General features: G+C 38.3%; 1 protein-coding gene across 1 annotated transcript; it reads left to right on the forward strand.

Moving 5' to 3' along the window:
- Positions 1 to 9,327: 9,327 nt before the first annotated feature.
- tank (TRAF family member associated NFKB activator) lies at positions 9,328 to 17,105 on the forward strand. Its single transcript, XM_004081893.4, has 8 exons — positions 9,328 to 9,806; positions 10,181 to 10,322; positions 10,401 to 10,509; positions 10,642 to 10,712; positions 11,346 to 11,404; positions 11,521 to 11,639; positions 14,278 to 14,669; positions 15,212 to 17,105. The coding sequence occupies exons 2-8, from the start codon at positions 10,224 to 10,226 to the stop codon at positions 15,398 to 15,400; spliced, it is 1,038 nt and encodes a 345-aa protein (XP_004081941.1). The 5' UTR covers positions 9,328 to 9,806; positions 10,181 to 10,223; the 3' UTR covers positions 15,401 to 17,105.
- Positions 17,106 to 18,395: the final 1,290 nt, after the last annotated feature.

Here is an 18,395-nt window from a genome sequence, read left to right on the forward strand (position 1 = left end):
TGACAAACGTTGTAGGTGCTATGTTCAAACTACTGGCAGCAGGACACAAGCTTCCTGCATCGATCCATTTTGATGCATCCACTTGCACTAGAATAAAAACATGCAAGTCTTAGTTTTCTCATCTGAGCCGCCATCTTGCTCAAAGCAGTATTGCTAGACAGCTCCAATATTGCCCACTATTTTTGTTGCACCGCTAATGTTAGCTTAGGGTTTTGAGGGGCTGTAAGATAGAGGAGACAGTGTAAACAAAGAGATGATGAAGTCGGGGAAGGTTTACTCCTTGCCAACAGTCCTGCCCACAACTCAAAAGGGAATTTCTAATTAAATAATTACTTCTGTCACTCTGCAAAAACAATGTCAAAGAAAACAAAACAGTTTTTTTTCCCATTTTGGCTAAAAACGACATAATTGTAATTAAAAGACCACTGGGGACGCTTCCACAATCGATCAAAAGAGGACTGGAGTGAGAATTTAAGCAATGCAAAATTAACAAAAGTAATATTTTTTAACGAAACCCTTATTTGCTACATCCCATATTGTGTATGCTGGCTGATCTGGGCTGTAAGCACCCTGGCCTTAGCCAAAATCTGTTCTATTTCAATTCTAGGGCAAATGGAAATTCTTATGGATTTTAGAAAAATCGTTTATTATAATTCATCAATAATAAAACATTTTTTGATCTTTTCATTTGTTATGGCCTTCCACTCTGCTGTTCTCATTTGCCACCCTTCCAAAGTCCTCTGCCCCTCCCAATATAAAATGTTCTAGCTCCGCCACTGGGTGAGAATACAATTCTTTTGTATTGCAAAACCCTGGGAAACAGAAACTTATCTGGTTTTAATCTGTTAAAGGAAATTGGGAAAATATGTTGACTTTCCTCTTCATAATCTGGTTCCTTCGTGAAAGTGTTTCATGGCAAAAAGGGGGAAAATGCTGGAATGCTGTGTATTTTGTATTTGCAGACTGACCCTTCTTACCATACATAATAGTTGTTTTAAGTAAGACTTGCAGATGTTTTGGATGTACTTTACTTTTATCAAAACCATGTGTAACAACTGGAGAGAACATGAGCTTAAAGATTCTGTGCTTTTGTTGTCCCATAAAAAGTATGTAACTTAAGAATCACTGAAATGACCCTCCTGAGTCCACTCGGACACCAGTTACCAAAACAGTGAAAGGCTCTGACCAGTGTAGCATGTTGTAAATCAATCTCTGTGAAAAAAAAAGGTCATAAGTCTTGTTTCTGAAGGCCACCGGGAGTCATCGGGTCAGTGGTGGAAGAAAGGGAGTGAGGTCTGATTCAGCACTCAGTGAAGGATGCTGGGTGGGATGGCGGGACGGCCACAGAGGTAATTGTACAGCCTTTTATAAAACAGTGAAAGGTTAACTCGGGATATGTTTGCATCTGACCTTGCCCACCTAAAAGCCATTTCTGTTCCTGTCAACATCCCAGATGAAATAACAATAGAACATGCAGTTGTGGAACGCGCTCATCTTTTAGCTGAAAGGTGTCCTCACAGACTCTTGTGTTGACTCAGATTACATGAACCCAAGCCGACTGAACATGTATTAACACGAAGAGCTGAAAAGATCTCAAAATCACTTTGAAATTAAAATAGATTTGCAAGACACAAACAGGGAAATTCCAAGGTAAATCACTGAGTGAGGTAATACCAACACTTTGTGCTACTTACAGCTACTTTAGTATAGCCTTTAACTGAACTCAAAAGACAGTCACTATGAGTAACCAGCTTCCAAATGTTGATGTTTTGATGTCTGTTTCACAAATCAGAGCAGAATCTCCGGTTTCACAGATATATTCTCAGTCATCGGGGTCATGTCATGTCAGACTTTCGATCTTCAGGGCAACTGGACTTTAAAGGTTTCTCAAGAAGATGCTCCTCATCCGAGGAACTTTTTCCGTTTTTAGAGTTCAATCGTCTCACAAAGAGAAAGACAATCATCCACACTTCTCCTCATCTGCAGTTTCCTAAGAAAGTGGTAATGGCAGAGTGAGCACTGCACAGTTTTAACGGCTAAAAGCTGTATGCAACACTCATCTATCTTCTTGCTTTATCAGAAGGGTCTCATTGGATTGCATTTTATGTGTAAGTAAACTATAGGTGTTTGAAGAGTATTAGAAGTAATTGTGTTAGTGTGGATTATACTATTTAGGCCCTGTTCTTTCTTAAATTTAATATTTAAGTATATTTAAGTATATTTAAGTTATGTGTTCTGTTTCAATCTATCTTCTAAATATTTAGTGAAACATTTATGGCCCAATTGTCAACTACGATGTAATAAAAAATATTGCATTCTCTCTTATAACAGGAATGACAACTATGCCAATTCTTAATTTGGGACAAAAACAATAAATTATTCAAGTTAACGGCTTATTTGTACATCTACTGACCATCTGCTTCTCATAGAAAGAGCAAAGTTTTGTTTGATGAGGCTGGCAAAGAGACTCACGCTGTATGGATATTATCATAAATTAGTTGTTGAGGAGAAGCCGCGGGCAGTAGAACCAAGGAGCAGTATGATTGAAACCCAATTTAAGTAAAACAGTTGACCATGATCAGAATTTAGCATGACAAAAACATAAAACACCTCCACCATGAAGAATAAAAAAGACGGTGATAAGCATTTTTTCAACAATGAGGGACAAAAACAACAATTTAGTACAGTTAGGGAAAATCAAATGAGTAAGATTAGTAACTTCAGGTGAGAACATGATCACATTTACACTAAACCAGAAAAAATACTGCAGCTACATAAACTTAATCCAAGTAAAAATAAATAAGATTGTGAAAGGTGTAGTTAAGACTATCCATGGTGGTTAAATATTATTAAACAACTTTATTGTAAATTCAGTGTAAGTCGCCAAAACTCATGGGAAATTTAAGATTAAGAATATCATCTTCAGATTCCAAAACCCTTGATCAATTGATTTTAAGAAGTTCTTTTTTGTAAAACGTTTTTCTTCCATCAGCAACATTGTTTTAATCTAGCAAAGAGATAATTTCTCCTACAGGGATTGGTTTTGTACTGAGATATATATTTTGCTGTCTTTTTGGAATTCCTGTGTGAGCCAAACACAGAAAACAACCCCGCTGAGTTTTAAAGCACATCGTTTTAAAACTTAGTATACTAATGTAATAATAAACTTTTAGTACACACAAGCACACAAGTGTGATCTATTTTTTATGGTCCTAAAGACAGTTTTTGTAAATCAAAACCCTTTTGACAAGCAGGATGAAATATTTCAACAAAAAAAAAAGATTTGGCGTGCCATATACTGTAACACCACATTGCAGCTGCTAACGTTTTCATACCACACAGCTGGAGCCTAATTTTTATTCTTTTATGTTTGCATTCGATAGTTCTGAAAATAGGTATGTGAAATGTCTTGAAGAAATGTAATTTCTTGTTTTACTTTGCATTTAATACAACCAGAAATAATGTGAAATTTGTTTTTTTATATGTAAATGACAAAGGCTTTAACAGGAGTAATATGAGAACAAAAGCTCTTAGCCTGGATACTGACATAAAGAGCAGCCCTGCTGGGCTCTTTCATTGTGCACATTTTGCTGCTGGGCAACTTTCCAAACTTTATTGTAAACATTGTATGGAGCTGTTCACCCTCAACATAATGCCATTGTGTGTCACTGTCACAACTGCAGTAAATGCAGTCACCTGATGGTATAGTTTGATCATTAAAGTTATTTAAAGCAGTTAGTATCTACAATTAAAGAATTTAATTATAAAATCAGTAAACAAGTGCCAAATAAAAATGAATAGAGCAATATTAACAGGAATACCACTAATTTGTTTCACATTTGTAGCTTAATTACCCTAAAATGTTTATGTTGTGTCATCCAAAACTATTTAAACTAACTGATTTTAATATTACAAGTGTTTACATGTATTTTACTGAAACCCATCTCATACTTCTGTTAAAAAGGCATCAAATGCATCTAAAAACAGGATATCCACTATTTTCATGCTGGCATGACTGAAGCTTTTCACAATCAAGGGACTTTCCAGCCCCCACTAAGCTCATATATTGACTCTGTGACGTGCATCCTCTCTGTGACATTTGACCTGCCAGTTCCAAAATCAGATGCAATGCATTGTAAAGTGAGAAAACCTATCTGGCTTCAATGTTTTTAGATATCAAGGAAATTTTTTTTTATTTAATATAACATTTTAAGAAATGTATTGGGAGGAAATGTGTTGATTTCAAATGTCACTACAGTGGCAAGTTAAAAAAGAATTTTGTCCACGTGCAACAATTTTGAAAGTTTTGAGTTAAAAAAGTAGATTATTTGTAGGTATTAGGTGCCGGACAGTGACTTGACATTTTTAGAAAGGTTTTGTTCTATAAGAAGCATTACCTTAAGGCAGAAGAGACCTTGATCATTTGTGGTTGATGGTCAGGACTGGGCTATTGCATACAAGTACCCGTAAAAACCTCCCACAAAACAGAAATGATTGTGCCTTTATCTGTACGAATCTTAGTGTCATTCAACATGGAAACAAACATTCATATTTTACATTCACAAAGAATTCGTGAAGGGAGGCATCAGGCTAAAAAGAGTTATTGCACATGGTTCATGCTCATGGTCTTGCGTAAAATCTCTTTGTCAGTGAGAGCATTGTGGTTTAGCTCCTTTGTTGACGGGAACAGGGCAAAACTTCCTCCCACTATCAATCAGGAAATTCTATATGCATGCAGGAAAAGCCTCCTTGCAGTTTTTCAAGCTTGAAACAACATGATATAGGTCACACAAAGCAAACACAATTCAACACAGTTTCGTGTCTTCAAAAGGAAAGCTGCTAACGTTCTTCCATGTATTTTAGGAAACAGCAAATCTCTTTATTGCAAGATGCATTGTTTTGGTTTCAAAAAGAATGTATCACACACAGTTGCAAAAAATGTCTGCTCTCTATTCTTTTTTTTCTTCTTTTTACTTGGTAACTCTTTTTTTTCTCCTAACAATAAACGTGTTTCTCGCAAGCCATCTTTGTTTTTACTCTCCTCATTTCCCTCTGGGCTCCTGAAATATGATCTGTGTGTTTCTCCCCTGCATTCCTCCTCCACTCCCCTCCTCTTTTGCTCCCCCATGCATGCCAGAGTCCTCAGCTCTGTCCTCTATCAGATCTCAAATTTCTGCAGACCTACAGCAGATTGTTTATTTTGCTGGACATGGAGAATACATGGATGGCTTCTTCAACCGCTTTACTGCTGATCCTGGCTTCAGAGGGAGGATGACCCCATAAGACAGATACAAAGACGTGACAAATGACAATGAAGCTGTCCTCACAATAAATATACTATTCTAAAGACAATGATCTCAAATAGTACACAGGATTTTGTTGTGGACGTTGTGCACATGGAGCACAGTTCAGTGTGATCAAAGTACAAAAGAATATGAACATCCTATCTCTACAACATTTATCTTTATGTTAATCTTACCACCAGTGCACCTTTTGAAAGAGGTGAGGTCGGTAAATAATAAAGAAAATCGCCCTTGAAGACTCATTTCTGAACCAGAAACATTGTTAGTTTCATGGCATAGGTTGACCCCCCCACCACCACCATCACACACACACACACACCCCCCCACACACGCACACACACACACCCACACCCACACACACACACACACACACACACACACACACACACACACACACACACACACACACACGCATATACATATTCACACACAAAACCTGGAAATGCTTAGAGAAAATCTTCTGTGTGTGAATTTGCTACTCTATACAATACATTTGATCTAAGAAGCGCTTTTCAGACATTAAAAGGTCACTATATGTTTGAAACAAAAAATTCATAAGAAAACACAAACACACACAAGGATTAAACTATTCAGACATGGAGAAAAATTGGACTTATTAAGGGTAGAAAAGCCTTAACAGACGAGTTTTGTTTGAAAGATGAACTGATGCTGCAAATTTTGGAGGGGCATGTCCAGAGCCAAAATCCTGTGAGATTTGCAAACAGGACAGTAACAGGACAGATGAGACAAATCTGAGTGTGGGGCAGGTACAGTGATGTGAAAGGTGGTAAATAAAAAAAAGCATAATCTTGCACTGGATGCAGTTTGTGATTGGGAGCTATTGGAGCTGCCGGAGAACAGGTGTGACAGGTGGATAAAGTTCTCGTTATGCTGCTGAGTTTTGGACCAGTTGATGTTTGTGGAGCGTTATCAGAGTTTATCAAACAGTTGCAGCAGTCAGGTCGAGAACTGACCACACTGTTAACCAGAATGGCGGCATTGTGGAGGTTGAGAGACTGTCGCAGAAGGTTTATGTTCAAAAATGGAAGTGGGTGGACCAGGCAATGCAAAGTGCCGGTTTTCAAGGTTTAACACCCAGACTGTTAACATCAGGGGAGAAAGATGATGCAGAAAATGCACAACTGACAGAAAAAACTGATAAGACATATGTATTTCAGTCAGTATGCCAAGATAACTAATCTTTGTGGTTCCGGCTTATGGGTCACGTGAGAGGGAGTAAATGTGCATTGAGTCCATACTTGTGTCTATAGGACAAGCAGTGCAGGGTGTTCTCACCCAAATGTGTCATGTCCACTTCATGAAAACTGCTCTGCTGAATTATTATTATTATTTTAGTCTGATGTTCAGAACACATAATGTTCTGTGCAGTCAGCGCCGTAATGGGTTTTTCTCCTCAGGAAATATAAACAAAGGGGAATTATAAAGTGAATAGTGAAAGAGCATGGTAATTGAGGTGAAAGATTCTGTGGTCATTGAAAGCTCTCATAAGCCTCACTCAGTGTTCAGTCATAGCTTCTCCCCTTATCTTGTCTACCACAATCTGACTGACATTTTTCCTTTACCAGAACCACAAGACAGGGGTTATACCAGAGTGTTTTGAGTTCAAAACAACCATCACAATATATGTGAAACTTTGAAGATACCCCACTGTTTTCTTATTGGAATGGTATGGATAGGGTTGTTTCTTCATCATCTGCTTTCAATTACAGATTAGGGGGGAAAAGAGGGATTTCAACATTTCACCCCTAGGGGAGCCTGTTCTCTCAGGCTGACAGCTCTTTTGAAGCTCTGTATTTATATAAAAGCAGCTCAGAAGCCATAGACTGCACAGTTGCACATCCTGTTTGTCATTTTTAGAGCCTTTTGTCTTCACAACTAGAGAATGAAACATCTTTTCAAAGTTGCTCTGTATCTTTTAAAAGTTGCTCATATTTGAAACTAAAAAAAAATCACTTCAGGTTAAAAAGAAAAAAAACAATCATAACCATTTTTGCAACCAAATTGTGCAATAGTTTGTGATGTTTTAAATTTAAATAATGCAATTATTTAATATTTTGTTTACTACTGGCTTTGTTGTAAATATTGGCGTCATATGGGGGGGGGGGGGGGGGGGTAACATTTATTTGAAAATGTGTTCTTGTGTTCAAAAAAAATGAGGTGGTCAAAATATCACCACAAATTCCTTATATAACACATCCTACAAAATATTTTTAATGCAAACTCATCATATAAACCCTAATGATTCTTCCTCTAAACAGTGTTTTAGCTTTAAAATCACCTCATTTTATATTTCTTTTACTTCCAGAAACACCTCTACTCCCTGCCTTTTTGTCATTGAGCTGTTATAAAGACAGCAGGCTTAAAAAAAGTCGCTCTCAGCTGCCATCTACTGGTAAATTCTTCGTACCCTGGTTGTGTTGGCGTGTGCCTTCCGCCTTGGACCACCAGTCCAGAGATCACGTCTACAAACAGACAAGGCCAGACATGAATCAGATTGAAAAAAAGGTCTTAAATCACATGCATGTCATACATTTACATAAAGAAAAGACACTAACTGTGAGACCCGCTTTGCAGACACAGGATGGAAATGAATCATAATGTCAACAGGGCAGTGAAGCCTCCTATTGTGTGTGTGTGTGTGTGTGAGCAAAGTATTTGTCATAAGGCTTGCATGCTTTAGCCTGTGACTAAACAAAACATTTTCTTACAATCTGTAACCATTTTTAAGTAAAACATGTTTATAAGGCATTGTTTCTGGAAAAAAGTGCATTAAAACTTTAGTGTTTATGTGCATATTTGTCATAGAGGCTCCACTTTAGCTACAATTGGAATAAATGACAAATGGCATATACTTATATGGCGCACTACTACCTTCTTTTAAACTCCATAGGGCTTCGACAGTCACAGTCCCATACACATTCCCACGCTGATGGCAGCTGGGGTTCGGAAACTTTGACACATGGTTGGGCAAGGTGGGAACCAAACCTGCGATCTTTTGATCAAGGGTTGACCACTCTACCTCTGCAATACGGTCGCCTCAACTGATAGAGAGTTCTATACAATTTATTTCTAGATTAGCAGACATTTATATGCACTTTTTCTGTGTTATCCCTTGGCAAATAGTTATCTATGTAAGTGTACTACAAGTAGTGAAGCAGAATACTTGAAATTTACTTTTTATAGACTATTTATATAATGTAAACTTTAGTATTCAGAGAGTTACTTCACTTCCTATACTACATGGTTTATAGTTCACTTGCTATACTTACACACAAGTATACTTAACAAAATACTCTTCAAGTGTACCACTTTTGGCTAAGGGGTGAAACAAAAAGGGCATGCTCACTGTAATAAACAAAATATAATGTTTTGCGACTAAAAATGTTTATGAGGTTATATAAGAAAAAAGTGCATTAAACCTTTCGATTTTATTTGTTCTAGAGACTGCACTTTAGAAACAAATGTAATCACTTTGTCTGTTTATTTTATAAATTTGCTGACAGTTGTATGCACTTCACATTGATACACACTTTTTCTGTGGTAGCCCTTAGCAAAAAGAGGTCCATAAACGCATATTCCACAATATATATCTATATATTGTAAGCTTAGAATGTTGCAATTTAGTATTCTTCAGAAATATTCAGTTAGTTTACTTCCTACACTGCATAGTCTATAGTATACTTGCCATACTTATACTAAAGCATACTTAATAAAATAAACTTCAGTGTTTTGCTAAGGGAGGAAACAATAAAGGACGTGCTGATTGTAATAAACAGATAATGTAATGTTTTGCAAAAAAGGAAAAAAAAAGTGTTTATGAGGTTATATAAGAAAAAAGTTTGTGGAGAATAATGAGCACAAGAGAAGTCGAGTTTGAGGAGAGTTTTCACATGCAGCCAGTTTGCAGACGCGTAGGCTGGAAGAACCCTCAACCATCTAACCACCCTGCGCCTCTCCGAGACGCCCGCTGATTGGCTGGAGCCGCGTGAAGGCGGAAGTCCACAGAGCAGGGGATTCCCCGAGGGAAGTTCCCAACTCCAAAGGGCTATGTAAAACACAGTGTGCCATATCCTCTCTAGCGCTCGCTAACTTTGCATCTCAGTGTTAAGCGGCGCCGCTGCGGTGGTGTCAAAACAACAAACTTCAAAAAGCAACTCGAATGAAGGTAAAGGAAGGCTCGTTCTGGCCGTTTTTCACTCGCCTTGTTGGTTTTTTGGGGTGCCTCCATTCCCAGTGTAGCTGTCAGTTCGAAGAACACGGAACTACTACCCGGAGAACTTTTTCATGACACTTTGAAGTGAACCTCCTCTTCCTCGGGAGGACTTGGGTGCTGCTGCTGCTGCTGTGGTGAGGCGTCCCTGGCAGATGAGTGGGACTCACAATTATGGACGTCGCCTGAATAATTGATGAAGAGCTCATAAGGAAGACTGCCTCATCCTCCTCAGTTTTGTAATGCAGCCGCTCAAAACGTCTGTTGCAACAGTAAGTGTGGAGCTGCTTTTCTGTAAGAACACTATTAGTTACTCTGTAGTTGTGTGTTGTTCACAAAAACTACGCCTTTGAGGATTTGTCAACATTTTGCTGCATTTTAACAGTTGACCTAGATGTTTAAAAAGGGACACACTTCCTTACATTTTTAAGTGTATTACAGATGTTATTACAAAATTGATCTCTAGTCAAGAAATTCCATAATTTTGCTATAGTTTTTTGTTTTTTAAATAATTATTAATATTTTAGTGTCAGATAAAGGCATTCTGAAATGCTTTGGTATTCTTGATATTGTTTTATTTAAAGAGGTTCAATGCTCTTTTTATGGTAGAAACTGTGACTTTTCCCCCCCTGTGGGCTACCCGTAGGGCTCATGTCTGCTGTGTCAGTGATGATCCTGGGGCACGCGGCATGGATAGGAACATTGGGGACCAGCTCAACAAAGCTTTTGAAGCTTATCGCCAGGTCTCCATCGAAAAGGACAATGCTAAAAAGGAGTTACAGAAAATGGTAGGAGCGACCGATACGCTTGTATTTGCTTCAATTGACTCTTTCCCAGAAGAATAACACATTTGATTGCGTTTGCAGTCAGAATATTACGAGCGATACACTCAAGGACTTCAAAAGAAGATAGAGGACCAGCAGAGGCAGATCTCTGAACTTACAGCTAAACTCTCAGCAATGAGGCAGCCCTCAGGTTAGTGCTTCTCCATGTAAACTTTGGGTCTATTTTTCCCAAGTCCCCCTTAAAGACACAAGTAACCAAAATTTCTACTTGGTCTATATCATCCAGCTAACACCCCATTTTCTTGCTCCATTTGACCCTTAGGAGAGATGAAATGTGAGCCTTGCAACCAACTCCTGGAAGGGGCCAGCACTTACAAAACAGTGCAGTTCCCGGTATGTTTCGGGTTGCATTATCTTTTTCCACCTCCTCATGAAATGAAGGATGTCCATCCAGTAAATGACAAGCTTCCTCTCTCTGACTTAGAAGCGTCAAGTACTTCTGCTTAAATTTCCTGATTCTATGCAAAAGATTGTTACGGGAAATGTCCAGTTACTGCAGTGGTTTCTGTGAGTTATGATACATCGGTGATTATTACTTTTTAATCGCTCTTGTATTGTCTGGGATCGTACTGTAGGTAACTTTTTTCAAGCGATTACCTCACGGATATTGCGGCAGAAGCACACGAGCTGTTTATGATAGTAAAAAAAGCATAAAGAAGGAAATAATCTGGAGTTTTCCAGTCTCCAGCATGCTGAGGTCATTTGTTTTTATTGGCTTTGATGTGACCTGCTGTACTTTTGTAAACCAGAGAGAGTGTGTCTGCTTTACTTCACCAGATGGTGCTAGAGGATAATTTCACCCTTCAGCTCTGCAGCATCAGCTTTTTTTTGTTGCTTTTTTCTGTGCAGTCTACAGGAAAAGCTTTCATGCTTATGATGTATGGTTAAAGTGCACATGTATCACCAGTTCGACCTCAGATAATTGCTGTTAATGACCACTACAGTTGCCTGTGTCTTTTTTTCCAGGAGAAAATTGGCTCTGTAGCTGTTGCTCCTAATTTACCAGTCAGCGGCAGCGTTGATTAGTATGTGCCAATTTCTGCAAACCTTTTTCCCTCTATTTTTCACCAATCACTTACATGCAATTTGAACAATTGACACTTAATAATGACTGGTTTATTGCACTGATCTTATCATCCAGTCAGGAGATGCTCGAAGCATTTGAGGCCGTTCAAGGCAAATTCCGACAGATCCGGTCTCTCACCAGAAGGCAAAAAGACCACCTGAAAAGATTCCATGGAGGAAGCGAGGCGTCAAACGGTAACATTTGTCCTTCTTTTCCCCCCCATCCTGATTCTAAACAGATTGGTTTTTGACGTTTGGTTGAGGATCATTTAGAAACTACCACCTGAAGAGTAAATGAGGATTTTTCAATGAAATTTGACCCTTAAAAATAAAATAACTTGGAAAAACAGCTGTAATATTTGCACAAAAATGTTAATTCTGCGTCATAAATGATTTATTTTTCATGCACAACAGGACGTTGTTAAAGAATCCAAAAAAACACACATTTTAGCTTTTAAGTTGATCCTAAAAGTTGTTTCTTGCAACATTTCTAAGTTGACTTTGTTTCCTCCCTTAGTAATAAATGCAGAGATGGTTGTAACTCCATCTCTGGGCCACAATTCTGCTTCAGCTATTTACCTGCTGGTCTGCTTAAATTCCATTTATATGGAAGGGTCAGTTTTCCTTGTATGAATAATTGAATGTCTCAACCAGCTAGGACGTGCCACATGATAATGATGTTTTAGTCACACTGTCATGTAAACATAGGTTGACGCAAAGTAAAAAGTAGTAAATTACAAAAAAAGGGCAACTTCACAACAAGAGGAACGGAAACTTTTAAAAATAGTTAAGATTTAATGTTTTTTTTCTGTAGACTCAGTTCCCTATGGTACACGTTTACTAGAACATTTTCGTTTTTATGCCAGCAGCTTACAATAATTAGAAAAATATTGTTGCTGGTTTCGAATTCTTGTGATCCTTTATAAAAATCCAAGTACATATTTAACGTGCCCTTTCTGGATGTTTTTAATTGTACTTAAAAATGGAGGTCTTTGAACATAAAAAGGAAATTAAAGATAATAGTCAAAGCTTACAAAAAAACGACTTCAATTTGAGCTGGCCAGTTTGCCCACTGATTTACTGTCTTTACTGTCTAAATCATAGGTCGAATGCTTGTAAAATGAATGTGGTTCAAAAATGCTGCCACATTAACACTGGTTACTCAAAGAATAATTGAATTCAAACACAAGGACAGTACAGCTTAACACCTATAACTTAAACATTTTACAAAGAAGTGAAAGACAATACAGCAAAGGGGTAAAAACCAAATCACAAATTGTTTTGCAAATATCCAATAAAAACAACTATTTTGGAGATGATGTGTCACCTTAAAGTGTCCAGCAAAAATGGCTATCATGTGAAGTGGCCTTGTGTTTCTACTGCTCTTTCATGCGGCTTGAGAAATATGTAGCATCCATACAGTTTATCCACTGAGCTTTTATTTTCTACAACCGAGTCAGTGTAGAAACAGGCTGCAGCCTTTGCTGCTTATTCCTCCCCTCCACATCCTTGAAATGTGTTGGAAGCTCCAGAAGGAGTTTTTTTACTCAAACTTTGCTGTGTGTTTAAAGCTGTGTTCTGCTTAGGTTTGGTTTAATTATTTGAAAATTATTGTTTCAGTTAAAAAAAAAATTCTTTTTGGAAATGTGCTTCTTGTTAAGTAATAAAGCTTCAGGCATTCAAAATGAATACAGTCAAGAAGGCTCATTTGCCCCTAAAAGAGTTATCAGTATTTAGTTTGTTTTTAACATTTATTTAGTTACTCTGAACAGCACTTTGGCACCTTGGATCGCGAAGTCCCAAAGAAAGACTGGACAAGAAACATGACAAGTTCCATCATTTTGTAATCTTGAAATAGCATTTTGCCGAGTTGCTGGCTTTTTATTGCTGGACAATAGCTTTTAAAGTGGAATGTTGTGTGTTTTTTCTTGATTCTGCTTAATAAGTGAGTTAATATTGTTGTCTGTCTAAACTGTGATGGATTAGTGCCCAGAGTATAAACCCTACCTCCTGCTGGATGATCATTTAGACAGCTTCAGCCCCCCTGTGATCTGTTAAGGAGGAATCAGGTGGAGGAAAATTAGCCGCTGGATGCCAGGAAGGATTCCTGCAGGAACTCTTTAGCTCAATTTGGAAATAAGCCCACCTGACAACACCTGTCTTTAGATTTGCCTCAGAAAAGAACCATTTCATTCTAATTTTGTTTCTTTTTTATTGCTAGTTTGTGTGATTATTGTTTTTTTTGGGACAACTTCATCTCCTAACAATAGTCAAAGTTTTATTGTCTTAGCTTTTCATCACAGCAACTTAAAATCTTAAAACAGAAAGTAGGAATTGCGGGATTTCCAGGACAAAAATAAAAGTGCAAGAGGAAGAACAAACACTTAAAAGCTGGACTTTGGAGTAATTATTAGTACAAACACTGATTTGAAGTGCAGCAGAGGACATTTCCACTAATGCTAGAGTGTCAGACCCAAGCTGAATATTTGGAATTTTTACTGATAATTCAAGAGTTTCAGGCTTTACTTGATTGTTTTCTTTGTCAATTTATATCTTTGAACAACAGCAAACTTATCTTAATCAGTCTTAAACAGAAGAGTTTTTAGTACTTTGACAGAAACACAATGTAAAAAAAATGATCCATGTAAATCTATGTATTTTAAGAGTTGGAGAGAGAAACAGTTCTTGGATGTTTTCTTTATTTTTATCATCTCAACTTGTTCCAAGCATGAATCTTGTGAAGTCATGCTTGAAGTACATCACAGAGGTGACCAAACGAGAAGAAAAACAGAAGCAACAGGACAAAAAGCCTCACATTTGTCTGTTGTGACAGATCAGCGGTTCTCCATGCCCATCCAGTGCACAGACCGAACCGCAGAGGCAGAAAGAGCCTTCCCCTCAGCTTTAAGGTCTGACATCCCTCACCTGCACCCATCTCTGGCGTCCCGTGGCGCCAACCAGGAGGAGCGGGACTTGGTAGACTCTCTCACCAAACTCAGTGTCAAATTCCCACCCTCAGCAGACAGTGAATACGACTTCCTAAACAGTTCTCCGGATAGAAAGATTGGGCTGGCTATGCCCATGGAGCGGCCTCTGGGGAGCGTCTCTCCAACACTGACAGAGGAGGAGCCTGTGGAACTGCCCATACCTTTTGTCTACCAAACATCCCCCACCCACTCAGCATCATCCTCACCCTCCCAGGAGAGCGTGCGGGGACCCCAGCAGGTGAGAAACACTGGTGAAGGTCTGAGAAAAGTAGTAGCAAATTATCAGTTTTTGATTGGTCTGTGCTAATGGAGGAAGAAAGCTGTGAAGTCCAAAAATATCTCCTTGGCTAAACTTGAAACTTATTACTGTGTAATGTGTGCTCAGTCCTGCTTTCGCTCGAGCATGGATGCTGTGGTTATGTTTGGCATCTTTGCTTGAAAGTGAAAGCCAGATGGAAGCACACAGCAGCGTCTAAATTCGAAACAAGTATTTGTGAGATTTTACTGCTGATGTGTATTCATGCTTATCAAAAATGGCAAACAAGAAGATCTAAAAGTTTGAATTAATTATTTCACCCATACTCAAATTTATTAGAAATGAGTCTATTACTTTTTAATGGCAAAAAGACGGCTGGCTTTCACTCCAGATCTCTGCTTTTCGTGCATTCTTTTTTCAACTTCCTTTAAGTTGAGAGGCCCGAGTGCTGGAGCATATGTCAAAAGAAAAAAAGTAGACATTTTGGAGGATAAATAATCCATTCCCGTCTGTGATTCCTGCAGCCTCTCTGGAGCCCCGAGCTGTGTGATGCAGTTGATGTGAGGGCGGAGCTGGCGACAGCTTCAAGCAGCAGCAGCAGCAGCAGCAGCAGCCCGGATAAATGCGCTTTCTGCCATGCCGTGGTTCCTCAGGACCGAATGAACAGCCACCTCTACTCGCACTGCTCCCCTAAAACTGAGGCTGACAATTGACAGCGGAAGAGGCGAGCGACTGGCAAAGCTCCCAGCCACTTCCAGACTTTGACTGTCGTTCATGGCCGAGACCCGCCCGCCGTGAAGTCCGAGCGCTGTACAGGATTTGACACTTCAACAAGACTTGAATGCATTTATTTAATATAAAAAAGTAAATAAAGTGGTACACTTTCTTGACCTTAATGATTTTCAAAAAATACAAAAAATTGTTTCAATGGTCCAAACACACGCACTCATATTTATTTATATTCTTTTCTTTTAAAGAATCATTAATTAAAGGTAACGTAAAGATTTACACACACACACTTAAAATGTAGACTCAAAGAATGACCATATGTTAGGTACTCCGAATGCCAACAGTAACCCATTATTCAGTAAGAGAGCAGATGCTTTGCTGTGAGTGAAGTTATAGCCTTATCATTTGCAGCATTAAGCAGCATTTAGGTTGACTAATTTATTTAAATAGCTATGGGAAGATAAGTGGTACAGCTCGCAATTAGTACAGTCGACGTGTGCCAGCTTTAAATTATATATCCTACAAAAATGATGGAAATCTATAACAGACTTGAAGTGTTCGGCACTAAACAGTAAAGCAGTGCTAACCGTGGTTTGTAAATTGGCTGTACACTGTGAAAAGTACACATTTTTGCAGTCTGTGAGCCACCTGTCAATTGACTAAACCTAATTTTTACTTCTTTTTTTTTTCTTTTTAAACCAACGGCGCTAGCTATTGTTTTTTTCTTCGTTTATTCACACTTTCACAGAAATGGCGGAGACTTTCACCACTCTGAAGATGTTAAAGGAAGCGGGGAATCTCTGTGTTGGAACACTGTTGTGCATTGGGGGCCTTGCAGACCTCCGGCTCGAGTTTGGTAACACTTGCACTGGCTAGATGAGCTGGTGTGAACGTTGCAAACAAATGATTATTATTTTTTTCACAATTACTGACTATTAGAAGACACTTTTAACAATCAAATGTAATGAATTGATTTGTTATTTCAAGTTGAAGGAGTTTTTCTTTGTCTTATAGCTTTCCCCCTGCATGTTTCAAACAGCTCAGAAGTGTCTTGGAATATGTGATAACGCAATCAACTATTCTCAACCAATGAGTCATTAGACTAACACGCAGGATTCAAACACAACACATCATCTGCACAGCAGAAAAGAGTGAAAATACACGCCATTTGGTGTACATGCGAAGGTGACTACTACATATTGATGTATTGTAACGTGTCAAACAAAAATGTGTGTTTATTTTGGATTGACATGAACCACATAAGTCTACGTTTTGCATCAAATCATGAACACTAGGGGGAAAAAATGATACGCAATTTTTTTTACATTTTTGATTTTGGCAGATAGATATCCCTAATGATCCTGTCTGCTTAATCTGTGAACAGTTGAACATTGTGCAGCCTGCATGCTTTTCTCTCTGGGATCATGAACAGCTGCTCGCTCATAATTATGTTGTCATTGGTTGTTATTTGGAAGAGGAATCTCATGCTGACAGCTAGAATTTTTTTATGTATTTCCTTACGCTACATTCATTCACTTCTGTAGTGGAAACTGGAACTGCACATTACCTTTGCTGTCTTTTTTTGTAAAAAAAAAAAAATCAGCTTTCTTCTTGGGACATTTCGGGCGACCAGATTTGAAATATATTTAAAAGCAATATAAAAATCTAAGGTGGGACCCAAAAAAAAAATAAAAAAATGGAAGAAGGATATGGATTGAGATGGAGAAATAGCAGGCTGATTACAAGGTGTCAAAATTGCCAGGAGCAAGAAGGTGAAAGCAATCAGGGGTGAGAAGAGTGCAGCATTCGTGAGGGGCAACTAATTATCCATCTCATTTGTGGAGGGAAGCATTTGAGGCAGCTCTAGCCCGCTGAATGGTGACAGATTGGTGCGGAGGAGAGGGGAGGTGTTAGAACAATGGAGCCCAGCTCACCATCATTACTGCATGCTAATCAGCAGTGCTTCTGCACCACCAGTCGGTGCTGCAGAGAGTTTGGGCGACAGGGAAGTCACCGCTTTCAGGGGACTTAAGTACTTTCCAAGTTCCAAGGAAACTCAGAGGCCGAGCGCTCTTTACTCTGCCACTGCTTATTGGAGCTCACAGGTCATCCTATTATAGGCTGTGCTTTGTTATCAGCTTGTAATTGCAAAATCACTGAGCTGCAGGTTTTGGGAGTTCTTAAATTTGGAAAAAGGTCGCTTTGGTGTTGTACAGAACAAACACAGATAATGATATTAGATTTATTTTATTAAAGGAAAGTTAAGGAGAAAATCTTGATAAGTAAAATTGTACAGGAGGACAACTGTCTGTTGGTAAAAATAGTTATGGTAAATGGTGTATACTTATATAGCGCTTTTCTACCTACAAGGCCCAAAGCGCTTTACAGTCACAGACCAATTCACCCAGTCACACACACATTCACACACTGTGTTTTAAATACCTTTAATGCACCTCAGATGTAAATGTAATTATTAATATGGTTTAAACTTTGTTACCTTTACTTTTTTTTCCATTCCTCTTTGACACCACTCACAGTCAGGGGAACTGGACTTTTATACAGACTTCCTGCAGAACTCAAAAGAAGATTTCTGGAGAGAAAGTGGATCAAGCCTTTCATGGATGTGACCAATATGGAAGCAGCTTCTAATTCTGAAATGCCACTCACAACAAGCTATGTTTTGAGAGGAAATGAAACATGCATGGACATAGACAAGTTTCTTTCAAATATTTAAACATGTATAGATTTCTCTGAATGAAAAAAAAAACGTTTCACACTTTTACATTACAAAGGCCAAAACATTTAGAAAAAGTTGATGGAATACAATCCAAAACCTTACGACCTGCTTTAAAAAAAAGAATCAAATACAGTTTTTGCATCATAGTCCATACAGTAAAATTGGGGAGTATAATTGCCATAAAGCTCAAATTTTAGTAGTTTACTTTTTACCTAAAATTCATTGCATAATACAAAACTTTC

Source organism: Oryzias latipes, chromosome 21 (assembly GCF_002234675.1).
Source record: "Oryzias latipes chromosome 21, ASM223467v1".
In the NCBI taxonomy this organism is placed as follows: Eukaryota; Metazoa; Chordata; class Actinopteri; order Beloniformes; family Adrianichthyidae; genus Oryzias; species Oryzias latipes.